Source organism: Lepisma saccharinum, chromosome 26 (assembly GCF_977018435.1).
Source record: "Lepisma saccharinum chromosome 26, izLepSacc3.1, whole genome shotgun sequence".
NCBI lineage: Eukaryota > Metazoa > Arthropoda > Insecta > Zygentoma > Lepismatidae > Lepisma > Lepisma saccharinum.
Genome location: NC_139254.1, coordinates 42,208,388 through 42,232,631, shown reverse-complemented (window position 1 = coordinate 42,232,631; position 24,244 = coordinate 42,208,388). Strand labels below are relative to the sequence as shown.

Genomic DNA, 24,244 nt, shown 5'->3' with positions numbered 1-24,244 from the left:
CTTGATTGACATAAAAAATGTGGGATTGCCCATTTTTGTGAAAAAGGCATTGTGTGAGATCTAAAAGCAAAATTTTTAATATTGTATGTAAATGTAAGGGTGTAATAAACGTGACTGCTTCCCGTAAAATATCACTGCACTCTCCATGTTTCTCTTCTGTCTTTTCTTTGGCGTCATCAATAGCTTCAACTCGTTGTTTTTTTTATACATTTGTCACATATTTGTTTTAATTAGTATTCTGCCCGTTCCGCCACCTGAACGCAGCAGCTAGGGCTCAAAGTGCAGTGCAGTTACACCGGAAGAAGGCTCGGATATGGTAGGCTTCAGAAGTTAACTCATCCAAATTAAATTAAACAAGTATGTGCTCTCTCTAAATTTAAATCATAGTTCACAAATAACTTGATCAAAAGTTATAAAATTATCTGTTTTATTTAATAGCGTATTAATTGGTGCATTCTTCTCCAGCATAGCTATAGGCAGTGACCACACTACAGGGGGGGCAGGAACGCCCCCCCTATTCTCGTTCGACAATTTATCTCTCTCTATCCTATCTGCCCCCAGTAAAACGACAAAAATAAATAAATGAATGAATGCTCTTTTAGCCAAAATATGCATTTTTGTGTCGTATGTAACGGAATAATAAACATGATTGCTCCGGGAAAATATGACTTACCCCTCCATCTTTACTATTGAACCGTCACTAGCTACAACATATTTTAATTTTTATTGTTCCCACATATTTTTTAAATTTTAGTATTGTGAACCATATTCCACTGTGTTACCTCACGTAGCCAACCCCCCCCCACACACACACATATACAATCTCAGTTGTAAGTTTTAGACTAAGCTTGTCAAATGTCTACTTATATCTTTGTATTCTTGAGCCATTTAAAAAAAAAATCATTTCGCCCCTTCTTCTGGACTATTTCATAGCAATGTTTTCACACTGGAAGCCCCTTTGCAGATCGAGATCCGGCCTTCCCAAGCCACCGTCCCCTCCAAATACTCTCTTGGCCTCATGAAAGAAAAATATATGTATTTCTACGAAATATTAATTTGACTTCGCAGTTTCTTTTTTAGAACAGGAATACGTTTTAAATTTTAATAGCTTATAAATTTACACTAGCAATTTTGAGTAAAGGTTTTGCGTAACTCTAAAAGTACATTTAGAGACTGCAAGGTCAACTCTCGATATTTCAGATATATTATTAATTTTCATCACAACGTCTTGTAATAATTATTTGTAACTTCAATAATCTCCTCGCAAATGTTTCTCGCATATTAAAACATAGATGCCATTTTCTGTTTATTTCCTTGTAATGCTGACCTCCGTGGCGAAGTTGTTAGCACAACGCTTTAAGATGCCAAGGGGCCCCATAGGTTGGGCATGGGTCTACTCTCCTTTCTTCAAATTTCATCATATCATCACGAATCCTCATCTTTGCGATTAGCCATATGTGACAGATAAGCGAAGTAAAATAAACTAAGTCTATTAATCAATTATTTTTAAAAACTCTTTAATTCTTATTTAGCATGCCACGTTTTTGTTAAAATTATATTACGATTTGTAAAATGACGAAATTATAAAGGAGAACACGTAACTTTCTTTGTAGCGCATCGGTCAGAAAGTTTCAGGAATATGGATTTTCCATATACATTTTTTCACATGTACTTTGCCCCCTTTTTAAAAGTAGCACGTTTTCAATTATGTTACTAATCATTAAAAGGATGCCTCAATATCATCTTTGAGGATGACAATTATTATTTTCCCCCTCCTAAAAGTAATAATATACTTTCGCTCTCTGAATCTCCCATATAAATGCTAGGGGCTGTCTGCTTCAGCCGAGCTCATTGCTTTGACGTCACGCGTTCGTGCAAGATCGGCAATCTTCGGATTGCTGTACCTAATCTCTATCTACCTTGGTTACACTCTACACAAAAATTTTCAATAATGAATGCATCGATCAATTACAGTTATCTTATATTGAAATCATGGAACAATAAAAATTTAGACGAAAACAGAAAAGTATATTTTTATGGGCAATACAAAATTCTCGAGGCAGAAGGTTGCCACCTTAATATTCACAGCTTTCAATCTATTTATTTCTTTTACTTCGTTGCATATATATGTCCCACCAGGGACTCGGGGACGTATCCGTACCTCTCGCAGATGAAGGGGTTCATGATGCTGCACCGGATGTCGTTGAGCTTGCCGCTGGGGAGGAAGATGGATCCGCAGTCTTCCTTGCCTAGGAAGTTGTTGGGCTCTCCAGGTTGGAAGGAGTTGTAGGGCGTGAATACGTCGTCTCCTGCAGAAGATAGCAAAACATTACACTCAAGCCTTGTGTGTGTGTGTATGTGCGTGGTTTCTAGAGGTGACAAGTGCTACTATGGTAATCCCCGCCTATTCCTTCAGTGGATTTTCTAGTAACATTTGGTGAAGGTATCTTTGTTACGTCTCCATTTTTCTACGCAGTGGAAGCATTTTTCTTTCGTTGGCGCAGAGAGTGCACCGCGTATAGTAATGTAACTAAAACCGTCATCATTTTTTACTTTATTGTTTCAATTATTAGTTTTATGATTGCACAGTGGATTGTCTGAGGTCATATGTTGGACGTGTCTTCTATGCCTCAATTTCTTCACAATAGGACCTTGTGCCCATGAAAATACATGTATCGTAAGTGAGACTATCACGTTTTGTTCGATACATAACTCATTGTCAATTTGAATTGTATGAGCGAAAATAAATAATATAAAAAAATGTATTTTAGAAATGTGAGACGAAAACAATTATGAGTTACTTAATATTTTCCCATGGACTATCAATATCATAAACTGAAAGAATAAAGTGGATAAGTTCACTAAATAAGAGTAATCATATTCAAATATCAAAGACGTCAATAAAAATAAACCGACTTCGCTTGGTCATGTTAGAAGAAACGGTGCGCCACCCGGAGGGGACGATTTCTCCACTGCACACCCAACTTATTCATTGGTTATATTTAACTTTTTTTGCCACCTTTGAATAATCGTGACGATGAAGGTGAATGGTGATAAGAGGAAATTGATGAGTGAAAGACAAAAATACACAAGGGCCATAGAGCATTTTACTTGGCAGACGGCAGAGGCTCTCCAGCCAAGAATGAAATCCAAGATGTGCTACTTGGAAGAGTGATTGACATACGAGTTCCTTCAGAGATCACCCTGTACACACCTTTAATCAACCAGTAGTTTCAATATAGTAATGTAACAATATTCTAATGACCTACATGGCTCTGACATCTGGATTCATAGTTTGCTAGCGATTGTTCTTCCATCAGTTTCATGTTACACATTTCTGATCTATATTTTTCATTAACCGAAATTTCAAGAGTCAATATTTTCCTTCACCATTTTCCAGTTGTACCAACCATAACAGCTTACCGAAAATGGTCTCGTAGACGCCATCCCTGTTCCTGTCGTGGAACCCAATGTTCACCGTCGGAAAAGGGATGCCTGTAGGGAGTCCGACCTTTTTAACGATGTTGCTCAGTGTCTTCTCCTCCCCTGGGGAGTCTATGATGGCAAGATGGCTGCCCTGCAAGGCACAAACTACCAACGCTTGGTCCCATGTCATCAGCTCGTCCTTGTAATACGTGTATCTCCCAAACCGATATCCTCTACCCAGAAGGCTTCCGGTGTTCACTATTTCTGAAAAAAAAAAAGAAAATACAAGGTTTTTACACCAGGTTGTTGGTGTTTCAAAACGACTGTATCTGAAAGTCAGTGTGTTATGTAGAAACCTGTATACACAATTTATAGACTACTGTGTCTGAAATATAGTTTTATTTTCAACATTTTGACCTTTAATTGCCTTGCTATATATATGATATAGGCAGTTGTTTCATAATTACATTTTAAAATGACAATTATTTTGCTATGAACTTAATAATATTGATGTTAAATATTGAATGAAAATGTTTTTGGATTTTAGATATTACAATCATTTATTGATTGTCCTCATTTAACAAATTTTAGCGTCGTGATTAGTTTAAACAAGTAGCAAAGAAACGTATAACACTCCTAACAAATATTTATAAACGTAAATTAACTTGAGTCTATGTAAAATTCAAGACAAAACTATTATTGATTATTCAATTGATATTGATCACTTCCCATTAAGACGGTGTGCTGATGGTAAGGTCGCCCTATTATCCACTAGCAACACAAAAGACCCCAACTCTATTACCAAACTATTCCCCAAATAAAACTCCAACAATTTTCAATTGAATTTTACTGTCTATTCCGCGTCATACCATGTCGTTGAGAATGTATTTTCCTATACTTTGTCCCATTTGAAATGCAATTACTTTACTCAAGAAAAACACAGTTCTATGTTTGAAAATATACTTACCTGCTTGGGTACAAATGACAAATTCTAGTAGAAATGCATAGAAAAACACTGGCAAATTCCTCATGATAGCCCCTTTGGAGTTCCTATATGATGAAGAAAATTCACAAAACATAAATACTTCAAACCACACATCACAATCACAAACATAATAATTGAACACGATTCATTGCATTGATGCTATAATTTTAGGTGCAGCCATTGAAATCATCAGCTTGCTGAGTGTCCCATAAAGCCTTGACTTTTGTCACAGATACGGATATTTCAATTTGGTTATTTAGTGTCGCTTGTGTCCAACTTTGAGTTAATCGCGTCGATGAGGATGAATGTCGATATGATGACATTGATGAAGGGACTGTAAAAAAAAAAACACCCATTCCGAGGACGGGATTGGAACTCGGCCCCCCAGCAATGGTTCTATTCTCAGCTAACCACTCCGCCTTTGGAGTTGGCATGTATATGGATATTGGACGTTAAGTGACCATAGATTTTGGAAATTCAAAGTGCGACACCCAATGCTTGATTTACTGACTGAAATTATTTTACTTCGCTATTCTGCTTTTTTTCTTCTTTTTTTTTTGCTAATCGCGAAAATGAGTGATAAGATGAATTGAAAGGATAATCGCAAACACGTATATACAGGGTACTATTACTGCGTCTCTTAGTAGTTCTATCATTTACACAAAAAGTGGGTCGTCTGATCACTTCACTTGTATGCCTCAAGATAAGGAAGCTTGCCCCTCGTGTGGATATAGGTATACCTAGCACCAAAGCTGAGTAACACTTATTCTTTCAATTTCAATCATTCAATCAGTGATTTGTCTGGTTGCAACATCAAAATTTACCCAATAAACTTGAGTAATAAATTCCCCAAAAATTATATCTGAAGAAAAGACAGGCAAAGAAAACACACGCTTTACATTTCAAGATAAACACAGAAAGATTTCCTTATATTTTTCTTCCAGGGATTAATAGTAGCAGAGAACGGAGATGTTTGTCCATTAGAGAGTCCTTAGTCTTGTTGACTGACCACCAAGAAATCTAATAATCACACAAGGATACAGTTGCTTCCAGAAATGAAGAGTACATGCCAGTTAAGTTTGCTCAATAAAGGCATAAAATGCGTAATTATTACCATATTTCTTTAAAGTCATAAATATTAGATTTAAATTACAGGCTCACACAGCACTAAAATTATTTGCTCCCATCCAAACGTACGGAGAAAATTTCATCACTAACCAAATGGAGGAAATGTCTTCAAACACACCTCATCCACTAAAGAACATTACATTGGAACAATCCTTTCGAAGCCTAAAACAAATTACATATTCTAAGACTGAAGTAACTGTATCTTGACACACAAAGAAAATACAACATGAATCGAAGTAGTGATCTTATCGTTAAATGTCAATACTTATATTCAATGCGCGCAACATAAGCAGGATATACAACTCATCGGAAGCTTTTGAGAATGGAGACGATGATCCTTAAGAATAAATTAATACTTGCCAAATTGACACACCTGTGACGTTATTTAGAGTGCGTATAAATATTAGCTTTATGCCTTTTTCCCAGCAGCAAGAAGGTAAGCACTAAAAGTTACAACATTCTGAAATTCAGACTGACGTTCAGTACCTGGCTTCAACTCTTTTCTAGTCCTAACAGTTGACAAATGAAAGCAAGAGCCTGATATTCATTCGTGGAACTGATTTCAGAGCTTGTACTGTTTGCTTGCGTACTTGCGTAAAGTCGTTAATTTTGTGGTTGTTGGAGAAGAAAAATGTCCCTGCAATTCGAACGAAAAATCACATAATATCTTAACTGGGGAAGAATTAGCCTGACGATTTATGTCAAGCGTATTAAAACGTTAGTCACACCACAACATCGAACCATCGAATCATCGAGGCATTTATTTTTAAAGACAATTCTTTTTGATTTAAGTACAGCATTTCATGCGAGGTTTTAGACGAAAACATTGTCGGTCATTAAATCATTTATAGATGAACTATTCATTGTGACACACCTGTTCTGTTTCATACATATAATCTTGAGTCATAACAGAGTGAATAAATGGACATCAAGTTTTTCACGATTATTGGATATTGATGCATCAGTATCATTCTACATGGGTAGGTTACATCTCAACAGTGCTTTTAATATTCCCTTTTTAGATTAATGTGTCATTCGACTTTCAGGTAAGAGTGTTGTCATCCCGCTTGTCGAGCAGAATTGCAGGAAGATTTTGTGCAGGTGTTGCTCATTTGCATGTCCGAGTGGGTTGTTATACCTGTCATTAAATACGTTCAGTTCTGTTTGGGGTTTGTGTTCACACAGAAATCTCATGATTATGTGCAAATAAATGTGATACGTGTCGGGTGTCCAAAATTATCGGATTGAGATTTTATTTCAGTGTTGAATTTTCGGAGTTGGGAAGTGTGAGTAAGGGTGTGTAATGACATATATAATTTCCGAGTTGCCTCTTGTCATAACAGAGCAGCACATAGTTCCAAAGTCGATTAATTGTCTTCACTTACTTTGCGTCGCTTTTTTTCTCAGATTGCTTGATCCATTCTGTTGTTGTTCTAAGTCCTCTTCATGTACATATAGTCTAATCTGTACTGGACCTACAGTTTAAAGTGTGATCCGAACCATCGTGTGCTACCACCGGGTATCGAACAAGGATCCTCTTCATTACATTGTGACGACATTACCACGACGCTGTGGAGGAAGCCAACCCCCTTCCGAAAATCAATACCTGTCAAGTGGCATTTCAAAGGGTTACGTGTGTTCAGCGCGTGGTGTTTCATAGCGTCTTTGGAAACTATTGCTATCAAGTAGCTTTGCCGTCATCAACACAATTCTGTGCCAACTCGAAATTCTTAATTACCTGCGGGAATGGAACAGAGTTTGATTGCACGAAAGGCCAGAGAGATAATCCTTTTCTTTTATGACGTCATTTGTTGCGCATACTTTTTTGTTGTATTTCAATTGGATGTCACTTATTTCCCCCCTTCTCAGTTTTCATAATTAAAATAACAAACATGCATTTCTTCCTGGGAATTGAACCCAGAACCTACTGCATCGCAGTAAGCTGCACTGACTAATACCTCACGGAGAGTACCATCCATTAACCCCTACGTGGGGTTTTGTTCGTCTAATGGAACTCTCGCACCGAAGCGACAATTGACAATTCTGTAGAAAAGCATGACCTACCAACAAAGTCCACACGATCCACAACTCAAAGGAAACTGCTGAGTCCGAATGACACTTGCCGCTTGTCTTTTCGTTGCAATTAGGTCTGAAGGTTTCTTTTCAAGGGACACTCGACGCTTGGTTTCTCCTTTATTTGAGATTTTAACTTCACTTTTTGTACAAATGTTATAATCAAGACTGGACTTTAATTTTAAAGCGGAATGAGAGAAAAAAAACACTGCATGCCTCGCTTTGTATCGAGCCCGCTAATAGAGTTCACAATGTTACAACTAATCCAAGGGGAAGCCTTATGATATTCCACAATCTGAAATAAAACTTTGCTTAGAAATCCTTGTAGAGCATACTGGGTTCATGTCATGCATTTATCTTTCGTTAATGTGTAAGTATAACAATATTCTTGTAGCTACGTGAACATAGTACAAAATATCTAGACAACAGCGAAAGCAAACGCCACAAGGAGCCAAGTAAATATTCTAGAATAAATTCTAAACGGATTAATACTTCAGAATTTTGATTATATTTTCGTTTTTCTAAGGAAGGGGAACTTTTGAAACGGGCTTCGCTGTCATGGCCTAAGATACAGACAATTGTTAGGTATGGCAAATGGGTAGACTGATAGGATAACATACTTTTGCCACACACTTGACTGAATTTCCAAACAGTCTATATGGGATGACCTTCGATACGTAGAGATGAACAACAGACTGGGTATTCCATGAACGTCTAACATTTAAAAAAAGGTAAAGGTAAAAAAAAGGTAAAGTGTTCCCCTGTGCATAGCACCACGCCATGAAGGCGTATAGGGGGTGTGGGGGTAAGAACCTTTTTTGAAAATTGGTGTTATGTACTAAGTTTACGTAAATCTCATCCCGAAAATGAAATGGTAATGATACCAGCTCACACTCCTTCAGTTTTCAAAACTCTACGGGTACATTCTATGGACAGTGGAATTCAAGTTCTATCTCGTTTATATGTCCTGTTCATTATAAAATGAATTACTTTTAAATGGTTTAGGTAAGTTTGTTTTTATGGAGAAATTACGTGTACATTTTATCGTCACGTATCCCTCATTTTCATTTTCGAGTTACGTGTAGCTAGGCAGCCTGACAGGAAGTATTAGGAAAGTGTTAACTTCAGCACCAGCTCAGCGAAAAGCATTCGCCAATATTTGCAAAGGAAAATTGATGAGAGAGACAGGGGAGTTGGTCGGGAGTTTTGGGAGAGAAGAGGAGAGTGGTCCTGGACGAAGAAGAAGGGGGTTTTGAGTTTTGGAGAGAGGAGTGCAGCGAAGCTGTGTGAGATTTTAAGAGGCGAACTGAACTTCAGCAAGCGAGTGACAGTTATTTTAGAAACTCTTCGGTCCACGCTTCCAAAGAGAGAGACAGGTAATTTACTTTTAATGCCATCCTTTGCCAATGCAGGCTTAAGGTCATTGTAACCCAAATCTAGAGAGTTGCCATTCTATAAAGTGTTATGTAAATTTAAGTGCATTCAGGTACCTCCTGCAGTATGCAGATGCAGCCAAGCGAGAGCTTACGAGCTACCGCTAACCCCCAATAGAATAATTATCTTTAATCTAAAAGGCTCCAGGTCTGATCCCCGAACCTTTCGAGGTTCATTTTTTGTCACAGGACGTGGTAGAGGTGCGATTTGGGCCTCTCATCCATTTCCTTTCCGGAAATGCGATGAGAATAGACCGTTAATTTTCCACGTAATGGTGGTATCAGCCTTTATTTATTTCATCTTGCAATACATGCAACTGGCATTTCTTTGCCAACCCAAGAGAGTGATGATAATGTGGAAAACTAGTCGCACACTTTAACAGCAACCCATTTTATTAACTGGAACTTAATTTTTCTCACATTTCATTTCTTAGTGTTTTGCACTCTTAACGCCACTTAATGTTCTCACAAATTGCATTCATTGTTCTAAATTTATATTGGTGACCACGGCAAATTATTTCATTTTTGACAGCGACGTCGTGATAGTTAAAGATGTGGAATGTTCAGTTTAGATTATTGTGACGAATTAGATGCAACCCTAGATAGAATCCAAGCTTTGGCAGAGAATGTGGTTGGCGGAGAATCCAGTTTTGTAAATACTCAACCATCTGCGTCCTCCACCCCAATAAGGCGTAGCCCTGTATTTACCCGTAGCCGGGCTAGCCTTTTGCCTGTTAGCACCCCAGTTCGAGTCCCGCCCAGAACTATGGCATGCACAGGTTTTATTAACCCGTTCTTGTTGGACGGCTTACAGTTCCAAGGCACGGCCGGAGAAGATGCAAATAAATTTTTTGATAGAGTGGAGAGTTTAGCTCTACTTAATGATTGGGATACCCCGAAAAAACTACAAGTTTTGCCGGCTCTTTTACATGGGCCAGCCTTAAGATGGCACCAAGCATGGGTACAAACTATGGGAAATCAGGCCATTACGTATGATCTCTTTAAATCTAAAATGATTGAAGAGTTTACCGGATCCATAGACAAGCTGCAATTAGAAGAGCGCATTAAGCATAGGCTACATCGAGACGACGAATCAGTGTCGGACTACATAAGAGATAAGCAGCTTCTCTTATGTAAAATGGATCCGAACATGCCCATCAGTAAACAAATAAAACATTTGTGTTTGGGTCTTCAACCTGAATACATTCGCGAAACTTATAAGAAGGAATATGCTTCGGTCCCTGAGCTCTTGCGAGATTTAAAGCAATTCGAAAAAATTCAGTTTTTGATCAAACAGAGAAAAATCCAGGAGTTGATGTCAGAAGCTCAGAAAGGTTCATTGTTCTATCCTGTGAATGAATTGAAACTGCCATGTGCGCAACAGCTCCCCTTTCACAACACGCCGGCGAGACCTTGTGAAACACCACGTTCTCAGGCCCATCCCGACCTCGAGAAGCGTGTCACCGCCATGCAGGCTGAACTGGATTCTTTGAGAGTACACAACGTTGTACCTTCAAACCCAGGACCTTCGACCCCGGGACCTTCGTCTCAGGAGACAGGTCTCGAAGCTCAATTAAAGAGTTTATCTCTTAAGATGGATGAAATGGTGAACGCCCAGAATAAGCAGGACAGGCATACACAAGACACCCGAAATAACTTCCCACGTTATAATAATTATGAAGGTCAATCCTATAGAGGTAACAATAGAAGTAACAGAGGTTATTTTGGCCGTGGTAATGATAATTTCCAACAAAATGGTTATCGTCGGAACAGATATTATCAGACTCCCAATCGCGGCCAGTGGCGTAATGGAAATTCGCGCTTTCATTCTTCGCGTAATTTTTCGCGGGGCCGGGGCACGACCGGTGATCGGGGCGACCGGGGTTCGACCGGTGACCGCCGTGAGGGGCAGAGATGTGATATTTGCAATTATCCCAATCATGATTCGTCTGTCTGTTTTCAGAATAGAGACAATTTAAACGACTAGGGACTGTGCATAAAGGAAACATATGCCCAGCAAATGTTGTAGGTCGTACGTTGACAGTTTCCACTTTTCAAAATGCTGACTTAATTTATGTAAATGGTAAAGTCTGTGGTACACAGCACAAGTTCCTTTTGGATAGCGGATCTCAAATTAGCGTTATAGGAGATATACCAGCGCCCGCCCATACCCCAAGATTTAAAATTAATACAATAGTTCAAGGCGTCACTAATGGGCAACTCCAAATCAATGAAATTGTAATTTTGACCTTTTCTTTTAATGGACATTCTTTCAGACACCCATTCAGATACATTCCAAAATTTTCGCATGGCATTATATTGGGGAATGATTTCTTAAAGAGTCACAAGGCAAATCTTGATTTTGAGTCCAACAAACTTGTTTTAACACGTTTTGGTACTCCTCCCAGAAACCGTATCCAGAGGGAAAGTGGTAAACCTTTTGCTGTGTCCGTGAAAGTTTCAAATATGCTACAACACCTTTTACGACCAGAATTTGTGGCACCTAAAAAGATTAGAGTAAAACCTAGATCTCACTTATGCATTCCCGTGAAATTAGTTAATACTCATGATAAGGCTAGGAATCTTTTAGAACCAGATCAACAATTTCAGACTAAATCCGGCTTGCTAATCCCCCGGGCTCTTCTCAACTCGGATTCACCCCTGATTTGGGTAACCAATCCACTTATGCATAACATTATTATTAAAAAGGGGACAAGACTAGGACAGGCCGAACTTTGGCATCCTCTTTGCACTCGTGATAGCTCTAGCCAGTGCACGGACGCAAGTAGGGAAAGTTTAAGTGAAATCTATGTTCAGAAAGAAAGTTTTGGAGAAAGTACTAAAAATGCACAGGTTAATATCACAGCAGAATCACAACAACCCAGTGGCGTGCAGCCCGACGTCACTACACTTGACATTAATCCCGAACTGCAACCCGAAGAGAAAGAACAATTGCTACAATTACTGCACAAATATAAACAGGTTTTTTCGTGGTCCGAAGATGATATGGGAAAAGCGACAAATTATGTGCACAAAATCAGGCTAAAGGATGATTCAGATTTTCATTTGCCACCTTATCAAGTACCGATTCATCTTCGTGCGCAGCTTTATGATCAAGTTGATACTTTGTTACGGCAAGGCGTAATTCGTCCGAGCACCTCACCCTTCAATTCTCCTGTATTTTTAGTTCGTAAAAAAGATGGTGATTACAGATTACTCCAAGATATGAGATTTCTCAATTCACGTACTGTCTTTGACGCGCTTTCGATAAATAATCTCCAGGAAACGCTCTACAACATGGGTGGCAAGCGGTACTATACTTCGTGTGATCTCCGCAGCGGATTTTTTCAAATACCCTTATCGGAGAATTCAAAACAGTACACAGCATTCACAATTCCTGGGAAAGGTCACTATGAAATGCAGTATGCTGTACAAGGCCATATTACATCTCCAGCAGCGTTAACCCGCTGCCTTCAATTGGCTTGCTCTGGCTTAAATAACGATCATTTTTCATCCTACATGGATGATCTCTTCTGCTATTCCGACAAATTTTCAGATATGTTAACAACACTTGAACGGCTATTTCAATGTCTGATTGCTGCAGGATTACGCCTGGCCCCACACAAATGTCATTTTGCATATTTTCAAATTATGGCACTTGGGCACAAGATTGGAAAGCATGGCTTTTCCGTGTCTGACAAAATAATTGACTCCATCACCAACTATAAAGTTCCAACTACTACAAAGCAGGTCCGACGTTTTTTAGGACTTTGTTCTTATGTCCGAAAATTCATCAAATCCTTTTCAGAAATAGCTGAACCACTACAAAGATTGATCGGTAAAAACAAAAAATTCGTATGGACTGACGAGCAACAAGCAGCCTTCGAGAAGTTAAAACATGCACTAATTACAGCCCCGGTTCTGTTACCATACAGCCCCGGCAAGGAAACGCGTCTTTATACCGATGCAAGCACAAAGGCGATTTCTGGCGTTTTAATGCAGCCTAACGCCCAGAATGAATTCCAACCTATCGCATACTGTAGTCGCACGTTAAAAGAACATGAAAAGAAGCTAGGAATAATTGAATTGGAACTTACTGCAATTCTATATGCTTTTAAAAGCTTTAGATTCTACTTACTTGGCAGGGAGTTCGATTTATTTACAGACAACCGAGCTATTACCTATATTCGCACATCACGTCATCTTTCTGCTAAACTTTTAAGGTGGTCCTCCATTCTCGAAGAGTACAATTATACTGTATCACACTGTAGATCTACTCAAAATATAGCAGATTCACTTAGCAGAGAGTGTGGCAATTTGCCTGCCGACAACGAGCCAGAGTTGCCAGAACCACGCATGTTTATATTGCAGGACACCACTGTGGACGTCGCCTCACACCAGCGTGCAGATTCATTTTTTGGTGATATTATTAAAGTTTTGGAAAGCCCAGAAGACGAAAATGTGGACATTTCGCCAGCCCTTCAAAGACAAGCGTGCTCCTACACACTGGAAAATAATTTGCTATATAGGCAACATAAAATGGCAGGTGGATCTCGTAAACTACTATGTATACCCCGGTCCTTGCAAAAATCGGTTGTCGAATCGATTCATTGTTCTCCTATAGGTGGAGCTCACTTCGGCTTTACCAAGACGTATCATAATGCTCTTTCTAGATTTTATTTCCCTTTCATGAAGAATCTCATACAGAAAATTGTCAGGGAATGTATTGTTTGTCAGCAGCATAAGAGGCCTGTCGGATTCCCAAATGGCGAGCTTTTAACCTTCCCCCCACAAAAACCTTTTGAGAGAATTGCGGTCGATTTTAGCGGCCCCTATCCTGCGAGTGGCATGTTACGTCACAAGTATATTTTAGCGTGCTCGGATTTTGCGACCCGTTTTCTCATTGGCAAGGCAGTATCCGACGTTTCAGCTGCGACCGCTGCTGATTTTATTTACGAGGAAGTAATACTTAAATTTGGTTGTCCGCTAGAAATCACTACGGACAGAGGTACAGGATTTACCTCAAAAGTATTCCAGGAATTGAACTCTAGAATGGGGATACAGCTTAAGTTTGCGCCCGCTCAATTCCACAATAGAATCGGGATTATTGAAAAATCACATGGCACTTTGCAACAGATTCTCAAGAGATTTGTCTCGAGCTCACACTGTAACTGGAGCGATTACTTGCAACCTGCTATTTTTTCCTGTAATATTAGCAGGAATGAGAATTTGAAGAGTTCACCATTTTTCCTACTTCACGGCTTTGAACCCCGGACTCCGGCGGAAGCGGCTCTCCACGCAACACCGTGTGACCACCCGTCCAACGAGACGAAAATACGCATCCTGGAAAAAGCACGTTTATCAGCCGCCGAATGCCTACAGAAACGATTCAAGGAGACGAAGAAATACTACGACAAACGGCATAAGTCTGTGAACTTCAATCAAGGAGACCAGGTCTTGATATTTGATCCTACAAACCGCATTGGTGGGGCGCGATGTTTCAGTAATATTTTCCGCGGGCCTGCTACAATTTTAGAAAAAAATAAACCCTAACACATACAAGGTGGAATTCACGAACAAGCGGGGTAAAACCGTCATCGATGAAATTGCTGTCCAACGCTTGAAGATTTATCACCCACCTTCAGATGGAGATGGCGACGAAGATCTGCCCATAACGGAAGAAGGGGAGCAAATCGAGGATTAAAAACAATGCATGTACGCGCGTTATCTAGTCATACAGGTTTCACAACATCCTTTTCACTTAAAAGATAAAATACGAGTAACATTTCTTTACCTTTTCATTTGTTAATAAATTTTATGTGTGAATAATCAATTGTTACTAACCAAACGGTTGTCACTAAGTGAAATATTCAGTCATGCACACTAAATTACATCGTCAGATGAAAGCAACATTGACTTTCAACAACACCGATATATATATTTTCTGTAATGCGCATGGACACCAGGAGTTTATTTAGTAACTACACAATACTATAATAGTAGTGATACGTACGAAATATAATTTAATGCGCCTTTTTGATTATCCTTTCTCCAGTTACCCAAGGATTTTTGTCACAAGACGTTATTCTTATCAACGGAAACGAGGAGTTTTGTAAAAGCATTTCATTTACATGACAATAGGTTTCTTATACTTGAGAGCGACAACTACTCCTCATCTCTTCAAGCAACTGCTTGTAAGAGTATTTTAGAGTAGGTTATTAGAATATAATTATAGATTTTTAATGGTTGATTTATAGTGAGATTCTTATATATTACATTATAATAAGTCCCAGGCAGGGATTTATCAACACTGTAATGATCAAGTTACATCATTTTTTTTATTCATGTTTTGAAAATGTTTCTGCTAGATTTCAAACATCTCGCTTTTCATATTGTGAACTTTTTCCCAATAGGAAATGTTCTGTGGTCTCCAAACCTCCATAAATCCTCGTGTGGTGTGTGACTTAAATGCTTATAATATATAGAATGAAAGTTTAAAAAGCAAAAGGAGAACTTGAGCTAGTAAGATAACCACAATGTAATTGAACTGAAAGTGACAATATACATTTTGAAGGAAAATATTTGGAGCCACGGGAACATTAGAGTGTCTATTAATTTCATCAGGACATATGATTTAATGTTTAAATGTTGTTTTCTAGTGTTCATATGTCATGTGCTAAACTTTCGATGTAAGCATGGCTTAGAGATGAAAAGATAGAAGCCTTAACTTCACAATGATAAACAAGATGTAATAATTAAATTAAATACAAAAATAAACATATATCCTTATCTGTACTATAGTTTTCCAAGTTCGGTTAGAAATTGAGAATATTTTATGAAGTTTAGTACGAGCTTTATTAAAATAATTTGCACGTAACTTTCAGATGCAAGATTTTTAGGGCTTATAATAAGAAGCAAGTTTATTTCCTCTTATACTTAAAACTTTAATTCAATACAGATTCTTCACATACCAAAGATTGGTAAATTTTAGATTACCATGATTTTTTCGCATATTTCCGTGTCAATATATGTTAATATTTCATGTTATGTTCATAAATAACCAATAGGGAAAGTTCTGTAATGTTTGACATCTGAAATGACATATAATGTTACATTCTATTACAGAGGCAGTAATTTACAAGGAAGTCATGAAGAATCTGTACATATTCATTGCTGTGATATTTCTAATATCCAAAGGTCAAGCAGGTATGAATGCCATAATTTTTAAAATTTTAACTAGTAGTGTATTCCTAGCCATCAGAGTAAAATTACACACATATAAAACATACATTGAATACTCTAGGTACATATTAATCACTGGTTACACCACCCTGCATTCTAATTTCTCTTGTCAGATGACGGCAGAAAAACAGGTGTGGTAGAAGCAATTTTGGGATGGTAATTCCATAAATGGCCCCCATTTTGCTCAATCACGAAGGTTTGGATACGAAATTCGTGTGTTTTGTTTACATGATTTATGTGGTGTATACAGTGTAATTAAATAACGCATAAATATGCAAACACAAGGAACAATATAGGTAGCAAGCACAGTTCAAAAATCTACAAAATACATTAAGTAGACAATTAAACTCTCAATACACATTACTCACTCAGCTGTAAGAAGACCAAAATCACAATGTTTCATCAATATTAAAACACCCTGTTGGTAGGCTTCTTTGCTGAACCTACATCTTCACTGTTCCGTTTAAACATCCAGATATAATCAGCCAAAATTACATCATTCTTTCTCGCCTGGTACGTACACTGCCAATCACAATGCACACTCCAAATAGCTACTTGCACGTTGCGCTGCTCTGACAATATACGTGTCTCCTCTTCACAACATCTCCAAGTTTAGTCTAAGGCGTATTGGAGCAGGAGCGGTACCAACTGCACAGCTTAGAGGTTTCTGCTGCCCATTGTCGTTCCAGAGCTGCTCATTCCCTATTGGAGCATGCGGTGTTCTCAGTGCTACATTTTTTCCGATAATGTGGTGCTATTGCGTTAAAACTGTACGTGCTATGATCAAACTCAGATCAGCTCTGGATTCAGAACCACCATGTGAACTTTTAACATGTCTTCATTTTTAGTCATCTGATAACATGCAGGGTGGTGTTATGTGAATTTTTCTAAAATACAATTTTTATGAATTTTCTAAAAAAAATGTTATATACTGTTTACTTTAGTTTTAAAATTTAAAAATTAAATTCACTTATGGTTGTTTTTCTGGTGTTCATATCAACATTTCATGATCTATGTTCTTAAACTCTATGCAAATTCTCTGACAATATTTTTCTTGCCACAGAGGACAATCCCAGTCAAGTTGTTAGCATTATAGAACCGGGAATTGTGATAGGAAACTACTTGTTTCACAAGGAACCTAGGACTTGGGACGAGGCCAGTGTTATATGTGCGCTTGAGGGCGCTCATCTGGTCACTGTCGACTCGAAAACGGAGGAACTGCTTGCGGCTGACATCATGAGGCTGATGGGAGGGAAATTGGCGTTCACAGGCATACACAGCAGGAACTATGATGGCTTCTACGAAAGTGTTTTAGGTACGTTCAACGATAACATGTGCATCAATTCCTAACTAATCGAAGTTGAAGCTGATCATATCTATTTGTTTGAGAAATTTAACACATTTTTTGATACCTTACTCTTTACACTTATATGTCAAATTATGGGTTTGTACAGGATGATCATCTGAGAAGGTACTGCATAGTCCACCTTTCTTCCATGCAATATACCCTGATGGCTAATGAGTACGTGTCATACCTCGAATCAATCACAATACTCTCTGTGTGCGTATGTGTTGGTTGTCTCGTCATCCATTTTACGTAGTCAACTCTTATTTTTCCTTAGCTATTATTATCAAAATAGCGGTGAAGAAAAAATAAATGCATGGACGCACAAAGTGATTTTGATTCCACTTTAAACTGTAGACCCAGTCCCGATTAGCATTACCGTGCATAAAGTGGACTTAAAACACTAACTCAATCAATCAATCAATCAATAAATGCAATATACATAAGGAACGGTTGTTCCCTGTAGATCTTGCAGACAAATATTTATAAATGATCTGTTCTGTTTGCGTGTAAGGGATGTGTGTTAGAGAAAGCACTAAATATCAACTTTTCTTGCACACAATACACCCCAGTAAACGTGCATCATTTCGTAACTAATTGAAGTAGAAGCTGATCAAATCAATTTTGCTGTACCTTGTATATATATATCTCCATTTCTAACAGCATCTCCGCAGACAATATTTCTGTCTAACCAGAACACAGATTCTTTGCGCTTAGGGCAGCACACTGCATATCAACACAAAGCAAAACATTTACTGTAATCTTAGTACATTAAAGAGTATGATTAATATTCTCAGCGGACACTTACACCTTTCATGACGAAGGTCTAAAGCTCAATGATATAAAAGGAAACCTCTCCATATTGCCAGTACGAAAGGCACAGCAATTTTGGTACAATTCAGATCATTTAGGCCGCGGGTACGGGTGAGCGACGAGCTCAGCTTAAATTTTAGTTAACTGCATTTTAACAGTATTTAAAATATTGGTCTGTTGTTCTTTCTAGACAACTATGGGAGTGTCACAAGTTACTTGAACACATTTTAGTGAGATGACGTAAAGTGCAGTATGAGAGAGACCATTGTTGCGTAAGGAGTGCTGTCGAAGTGAACACAGAGCTCACCTGCAACCGATAACGTTATTTTTTTATTGAGAATTGTGTATTTTTTTAGTAAATAAGTCTACGCTGATTCTTGTGAGTTTTAGATCATAAATGTTTTCGTCGTCTTAATAGAAAACACAGAAAGTTCATAAGTGATTTTATATTATATCAGATTTGTGGAGCACACGTGGAACGGCTCCAGAGTTCTTCAGAGCAGCTTTGAGAAACATGCACTTTATGTTATTAGAAATGAGAGCGGTTCGCTTCGACTATGTATTATACTGTTAGAAAGAAAATAAACATCTTGAGACATAATGTAATAGAAAGAAGATATGCCTAACAGATCGTTAGAAGTACATTTTTTTCAAACTGAAATTCTGTGAAATATGCTTTGAAATGGGTGAGCTCTGTGTTTACCCATGATCGACTGCGTGACTCAAGCGAGGGCGATCGATCTCGAAATCATCAAACTTTACTACGTTCACTACAATATGGCAGCATGTACTGTGCAGGTGTTACACACAAGAACCAGAATGACTGTACAACACACGTGTCCTTTACATCATCAGCCACTCACTATAGAGTACTGATGAGACATGTAAAAAAAACTCTCCAATATGCACAAAGAAAATATTTTATAATGTGCTTACCAGGTAGATGTTCACTTTTTTCCAGTCATGAACATGCAACCTAATGAAAGAATATATATATATCTTTCATGGCCTCTTTAGGCAACACTATTTTAATCAGTTACATGATTCACGACAAAATAATATATGTTAAAAGAAATACTTTTACAAAAGGTATAATACGAAAAATATCAAAGTAACACACTCTCGGCCCCAGATTTTTGCTTATAGAAATCAAAGTAATGGTTCTAGTGTAATAAAATTTGCTACGGACGTACCTTGCTGTGTGTGAAGCGTGGTGACATCAAATAAAATGTTGGAAGTTATCGCCATGAGCATCAAGGCATGCCTGCACACGTCTCTCCATGTTACGGAAGACTGCCGCCTACACATCGGGAAGCACAGCATCAAGTTCCTGCCGAATGTTCTCTTCCAATTGCATAACAGTCCGTGGTTTGTTGCGATACACTTTCCCTTTCAGCAAGCCCCATAAAAAGAAATCCGGTGGGGTAAGATCGGCCGACCTTGGTGGCCAAAGTTCCTTTGAAATGACGCGATTTTCAAAGAAAGACTCAATTTCATTCACGCTGATGTTACAACTGTGACAATAGCCAGTACGAAGTTTCGTGTGATCCGACTGGTATACAAACTCACTGAACACTTCAACAAGCATGCGTCCGTAAGACCGCATCAAATGGCCGACTCGCGCATGCGCACGCCTAGAATGACTGTGGCGCTCATTCTCATGATTTCGCCACGATTCTCACACACCAAGCTATGTCCTTAGCCAATGTTTTTAAATTACAACAATTACTTCGATTTATATAAGCAAAAATCTTGGGCCGAGAGTGAAGCACCTAGTTGAGCTAGTATGAATCTGCTTATTGATAAGGGGTCGTTGGCAGTGTTAGTATTATAAACAGAGCGTCGAAAAGAATATATCGCTTGATTAATTGCAATTACAATGTTAGCAGACGCAATACTAGGATTATTTGCACTAGTTGATTAACGCAATTTTAAGAACCCGCCCACAAGAATCAAATTTGCCTCCGCCTGTACAGTCTGCAACAAAGCTCATTCATAGAGAATTAAGTAATTACTTCCAACATTATTCCAATTTGACATTTCCTAATTGCAGAAGGAGGATACCAAATATACTGTCTTGTCCATTTTTGTTGAAACACTATTGCAATAATACTTTTACACTCACTATAAGGAATTGTATTATTGTATTATTATTACTTTTGTCTTTTGTATTTCTAGCTACACTTTTTTTTTGTATGCAACTAATTCCTATTTATTTTTTTCTTTCTTCATTTTTGTTTTTTTATTTTATTATTATTATTATTATTATTATTATTATTTTACGTTTAGCTTACTGCTCCATACGTTTATAATCATCTCATATGTATTCTCATATTGACAAGGGTTAGGTGGCAGAGCAGCCGTTGGCTGAACCTCGCCCGCTCAATAAAGAAAATTTATTATTATTATTATTATTACTATTCTGGTATCTTTACAATGACAAAGTGTTGCATCTTTCATCCCCCATTTTACACTCTAACGTTATTCTTAAAATTGCTTTCATAACACCGACATAAGCATAATGCAGTAATCCCATTGATTGAAATCTACGTTTCCACAGGCTTGGAAAAAGTTTCCTAGGTGCAGCTGAAACCAAAAGTTCCCAATGTTTACCACGTTGACTTAAAAAGAATGGTGTAGCTCTTTTTTGTACGGTTTCGTAAGACATTCGTTCTTCAGTGATTTCACATGTAGCATCATTCGAAACTAGATTTGAATTGTGGTTAGCAAAATTAAAATATTTTACTGTTTTCTGTTAATTTGCAATTATTGTTTCAAGCCCAATATAATTTTCGGTCGTATGAGCTGCACCATCATAACTTAGGCCTTAACATTTACTTTAAAGAAATCGCGTTTCCTTCTATCGTGTTAACGATTTCATTTTCCATTCCAGATACACTTTTATCATTGCATCATTACTCTCTAGACTCGGGGAGAAAATGTGTGTGTTTCTTTGTTGACAGATTTAAATCGTAGTACACTTCTGTTCACAGAAAGTGGCACACTCGTTTGAGTTGAAGCCCAGCTTCGGGTCTAGCAGTAGGCTACAGCCGAAGTAAGTGTTCGGGAACCTGCAGTGTTGCTTAGTATCAAACATTTTAACCACACGCAGGGAATTTAGTGTGTCTCAGACTGAAAGAAAATGGCTAACGGAAAGATTGCAGCGTAAATATTAATTATCTGGACTGTCCATGTCTACATTGAAAGTAATGTAAATGCGAGAAAAATCGTAAAAAATCATAAAAATGGGGAGTTTTCTCCATCTTCTCCCGACATTTTTGGAACTGGAGTCAAACTTTAGCCTCATTTTTAAAGAATGGTCCTTCTCAACTGAATGAAAGTCATTTCATGTTCTTGGGTGCATTACATTATCGAATATGTGAAAAAACTCAACATTTTTACGATTTATTCATTGAAAGTTGGGAGGCCGCGGCCCACCCAACCCCTCTTATTGGCTTTGGCGTTCTGATTTCTACACGGTCAAGTGCTCCTATGTTTTTGCTTCCAAACAAAAGTTAGCCGAAGTAAATTGCTCAAATAGTCTCCGAGATATAACGTTTTTCTGAAACAAGTGCAAATATTTAAAAATCGCGCGCAATGGCCGCGGCTAGTGTTGCCCACGAGACGAGACTTTGGCCTGTCTCGTCTCGTGGAAATGCTGTGAAATGCTGTCTCGTCTCGAAAATATTCGTTTGTCTCGGGACAAATGATCAATCTCGTCTCGTCTCGAATTTTTAAAAGCCTGTCCCGTCTCGTCCCGTGGGCAACACTAGCCGCGGCCAGAGAGGGGTTACTTTCGAAAACCCGCTGGGCGGCCTAAAGGTTAAATGAGTGGAAATATCTAATCGAGTTAACGTTAAGAATTGCTTAAATGTTCTAATTAAGAAACACGAGAATCGGGCCCCTTTAAGATTCTAACCAGCCCTAATTGTCGGTCTTGCGTGCTTGTATGTCATGCTCATGATTTGTAACCGTGAAAATTTATAAGTTAAAGCCTCTTATTAACCATATGAATGGAAAGTCTTAAATAATACAAATAGGCAAATACATAGCATGTGTGTATTACCTAGAAGATCTACCTATACAAAAAGCGATGAAATATCTGAGGAGTAAAATCACTATATTTTTGATTAATTTGTTTCATTCTACTTCGATATTCTGAGACTTTAGGCTGATCGTGAAGATCAGGGTGAATATCGATAATATCAAATTAATTAAAGTACAATTGCAAATGGATGCAACTCCAGGTTTGCAGTGGATTACATTAGCGGTGAGAGAAAGAGATAGATAGAGAAATAGATATATAGATAGAGAGATAGAGAGAGAGAGATAAAGAGAGAGAGAAAAAAAATAGATAGATAGAGAAACAGAGTGAACGAAGTAAGATAGAATCATAATCACAATCACAGACAATGACAACAAAAATTGACAAAAAAATGCTGTTACAGGAGCATACTGTGTTGAAGTGAGGTGATCTTCTGAGGTTATTAGAAGGTCAGCAACTTACATGCCAACTAGAAATTCTTGTACAAATCTGCAGTAAAAGTGTTTCCTTACACATGTTTATGAATGTTGTTAAGGTTTGCGGCTCGACCTTGACGTTGTCTCGAACTGTGAATTCAAATTTGCTCATATCTTTTTACTCTTCCAGGTGGCGTTCAGCAGCAACTGTACCTGAACTGGAATAATGTCCAACCTGGCAGAGAGGGAACTGAGAAATGTACAGCTATCTCGAAAACAGCTAAGCTCCATGCTTGCTTTTGCGATCAACGGCTTCCATTTATTTGCGAAACGTACCTAAGGCGTTATCAATAATAAAGATTTCCAAACATATTGCTTTCTTACCCAGAAATAAAGGAGTATATTTTGATTAAATAATCCGTATTATCTTAAAACGATATATAAAGAAGAATGTATTGATTGGTTGGTTTCATTTTACTTTACTTTTTTCTGATTTTCGCTAATCGCGAAGATGTCAGTGAATGAGGATAACCAGTGGTCGCACTGAGGGAGATGCGGGTAAGATGGTATCCCTCCAGACAAATTATTTATGAAAAGCATCCCCTCCACCAGGGGCGTTTGGTGGGTCGCAAAGTCGGCTCGAATGTTGATTACTACGATATTTGTTTAGCATGTATAATTTTAATTGTCTTTTGAATGTTACAACTGAGGAGGAGGTTTGGATTTCGGGGGGCAGTCTGTTCCAGTGTCCTGCAGAGGTAACGGTAAACGAATTGGTTTAGAAGAAGTATGATCTGTGGATAGGGGTGGCTAACAGAGATTTTTCACGTGATCTGGTGTTGCGGGAGTGAAAGCCAGAGAGATATTGAAACCGCCTGGAAAGGTATTCTGGGTCTTTTATTTCTAGGGCTTTTTACAGTAGGACAAGGTTGTGGTAAATCCGTTTATCACTTAATTTCAGCCACTCGACCTTCGCATAATACGGTGTCAAATGTTCTGAATATTTTATGTCGAAAACGAAGCGGACGCAGGCGTTTTGGATTCGCTGAAGGCGTTTAGCTTCCTCGTGATTAACGTCCGAATAAACAGTGTCACAGTAATCAATAATAGGGAAAACAAGAGATTGGACAAGTTTGGACTTTATACTTTCAGCGAGGAAGTTTTTAAGCCGGTAAAGAGAGTGTAGTGCACCGAAAGCTCTTTTGCACACGGAGTTTACGTGTTCTCTCCAGGTAAGATTATTATTTAGCGTAATTCCCACATTTTTAACCGTGGTAGAGAGAGGCAAGTGTTTATCGTTGACCGTGAGCTTAGGGAGATTTAATTCGTCAATTCTGT

General features: G+C 38.2%; 2 protein-coding genes across 4 annotated transcripts; one reads left to right on the top strand and one right to left on the bottom strand.

Moving 5' to 3' along the window:
- Positions 1-2,007: 2,007 nt before the first annotated feature.
- On the bottom strand, positions 2,008-6,180 carry LOC145979465 (hemolymph lipopolysaccharide-binding protein-like). Of its 3 annotated transcripts, none has more exons than XM_083112373.1 (4): positions 5,900-6,180; positions 4,394-4,476; positions 3,424-3,690; positions 2,008-2,309 (listed from the first exon to the last, which is right to left on the bottom strand). In XM_083112373.1, the coding sequence occupies exons 2-4, from the start codon at positions 4,455-4,457 to the stop codon at positions 2,110-2,112; spliced, it is 531 nt and encodes a 176-aa protein (XP_082968499.1). In that variant the 5' UTR covers positions 4,458-4,476; positions 5,900-6,180; the 3' UTR covers positions 2,008-2,109. The 3 variants fall into 3 exon arrangements, with proteins under 3 accessions (XP_082968499.1, XP_082968497.1, XP_082968498.1); XM_083112371.1 differs by having other exon boundaries at positions 5,913-6,180; XM_083112372.1 differs by having other exon boundaries at positions 6,026-6,180.
- Positions 6,181-6,381: 201 nt separating this feature from the next.
- LOC145979477 (hemolymph lipopolysaccharide-binding protein-like) lies at positions 6,382-23,365 on the top strand. Its single transcript, XM_083112394.1, has 4 exons — positions 6,382-6,519; positions 16,171-16,251; positions 17,351-17,602; positions 23,097-23,365. Exons 1-4 carry the CDS (start codon positions 6,516-6,518, stop codon positions 23,258-23,260), a joined length of 501 nt encoding a protein of 166 aa, XP_082968520.1. The 5' UTR covers positions 6,382-6,515; the 3' UTR covers positions 23,261-23,365.
- The last annotated feature ends 879 nt before the right edge of the window (positions 23,366-24,244 follow it).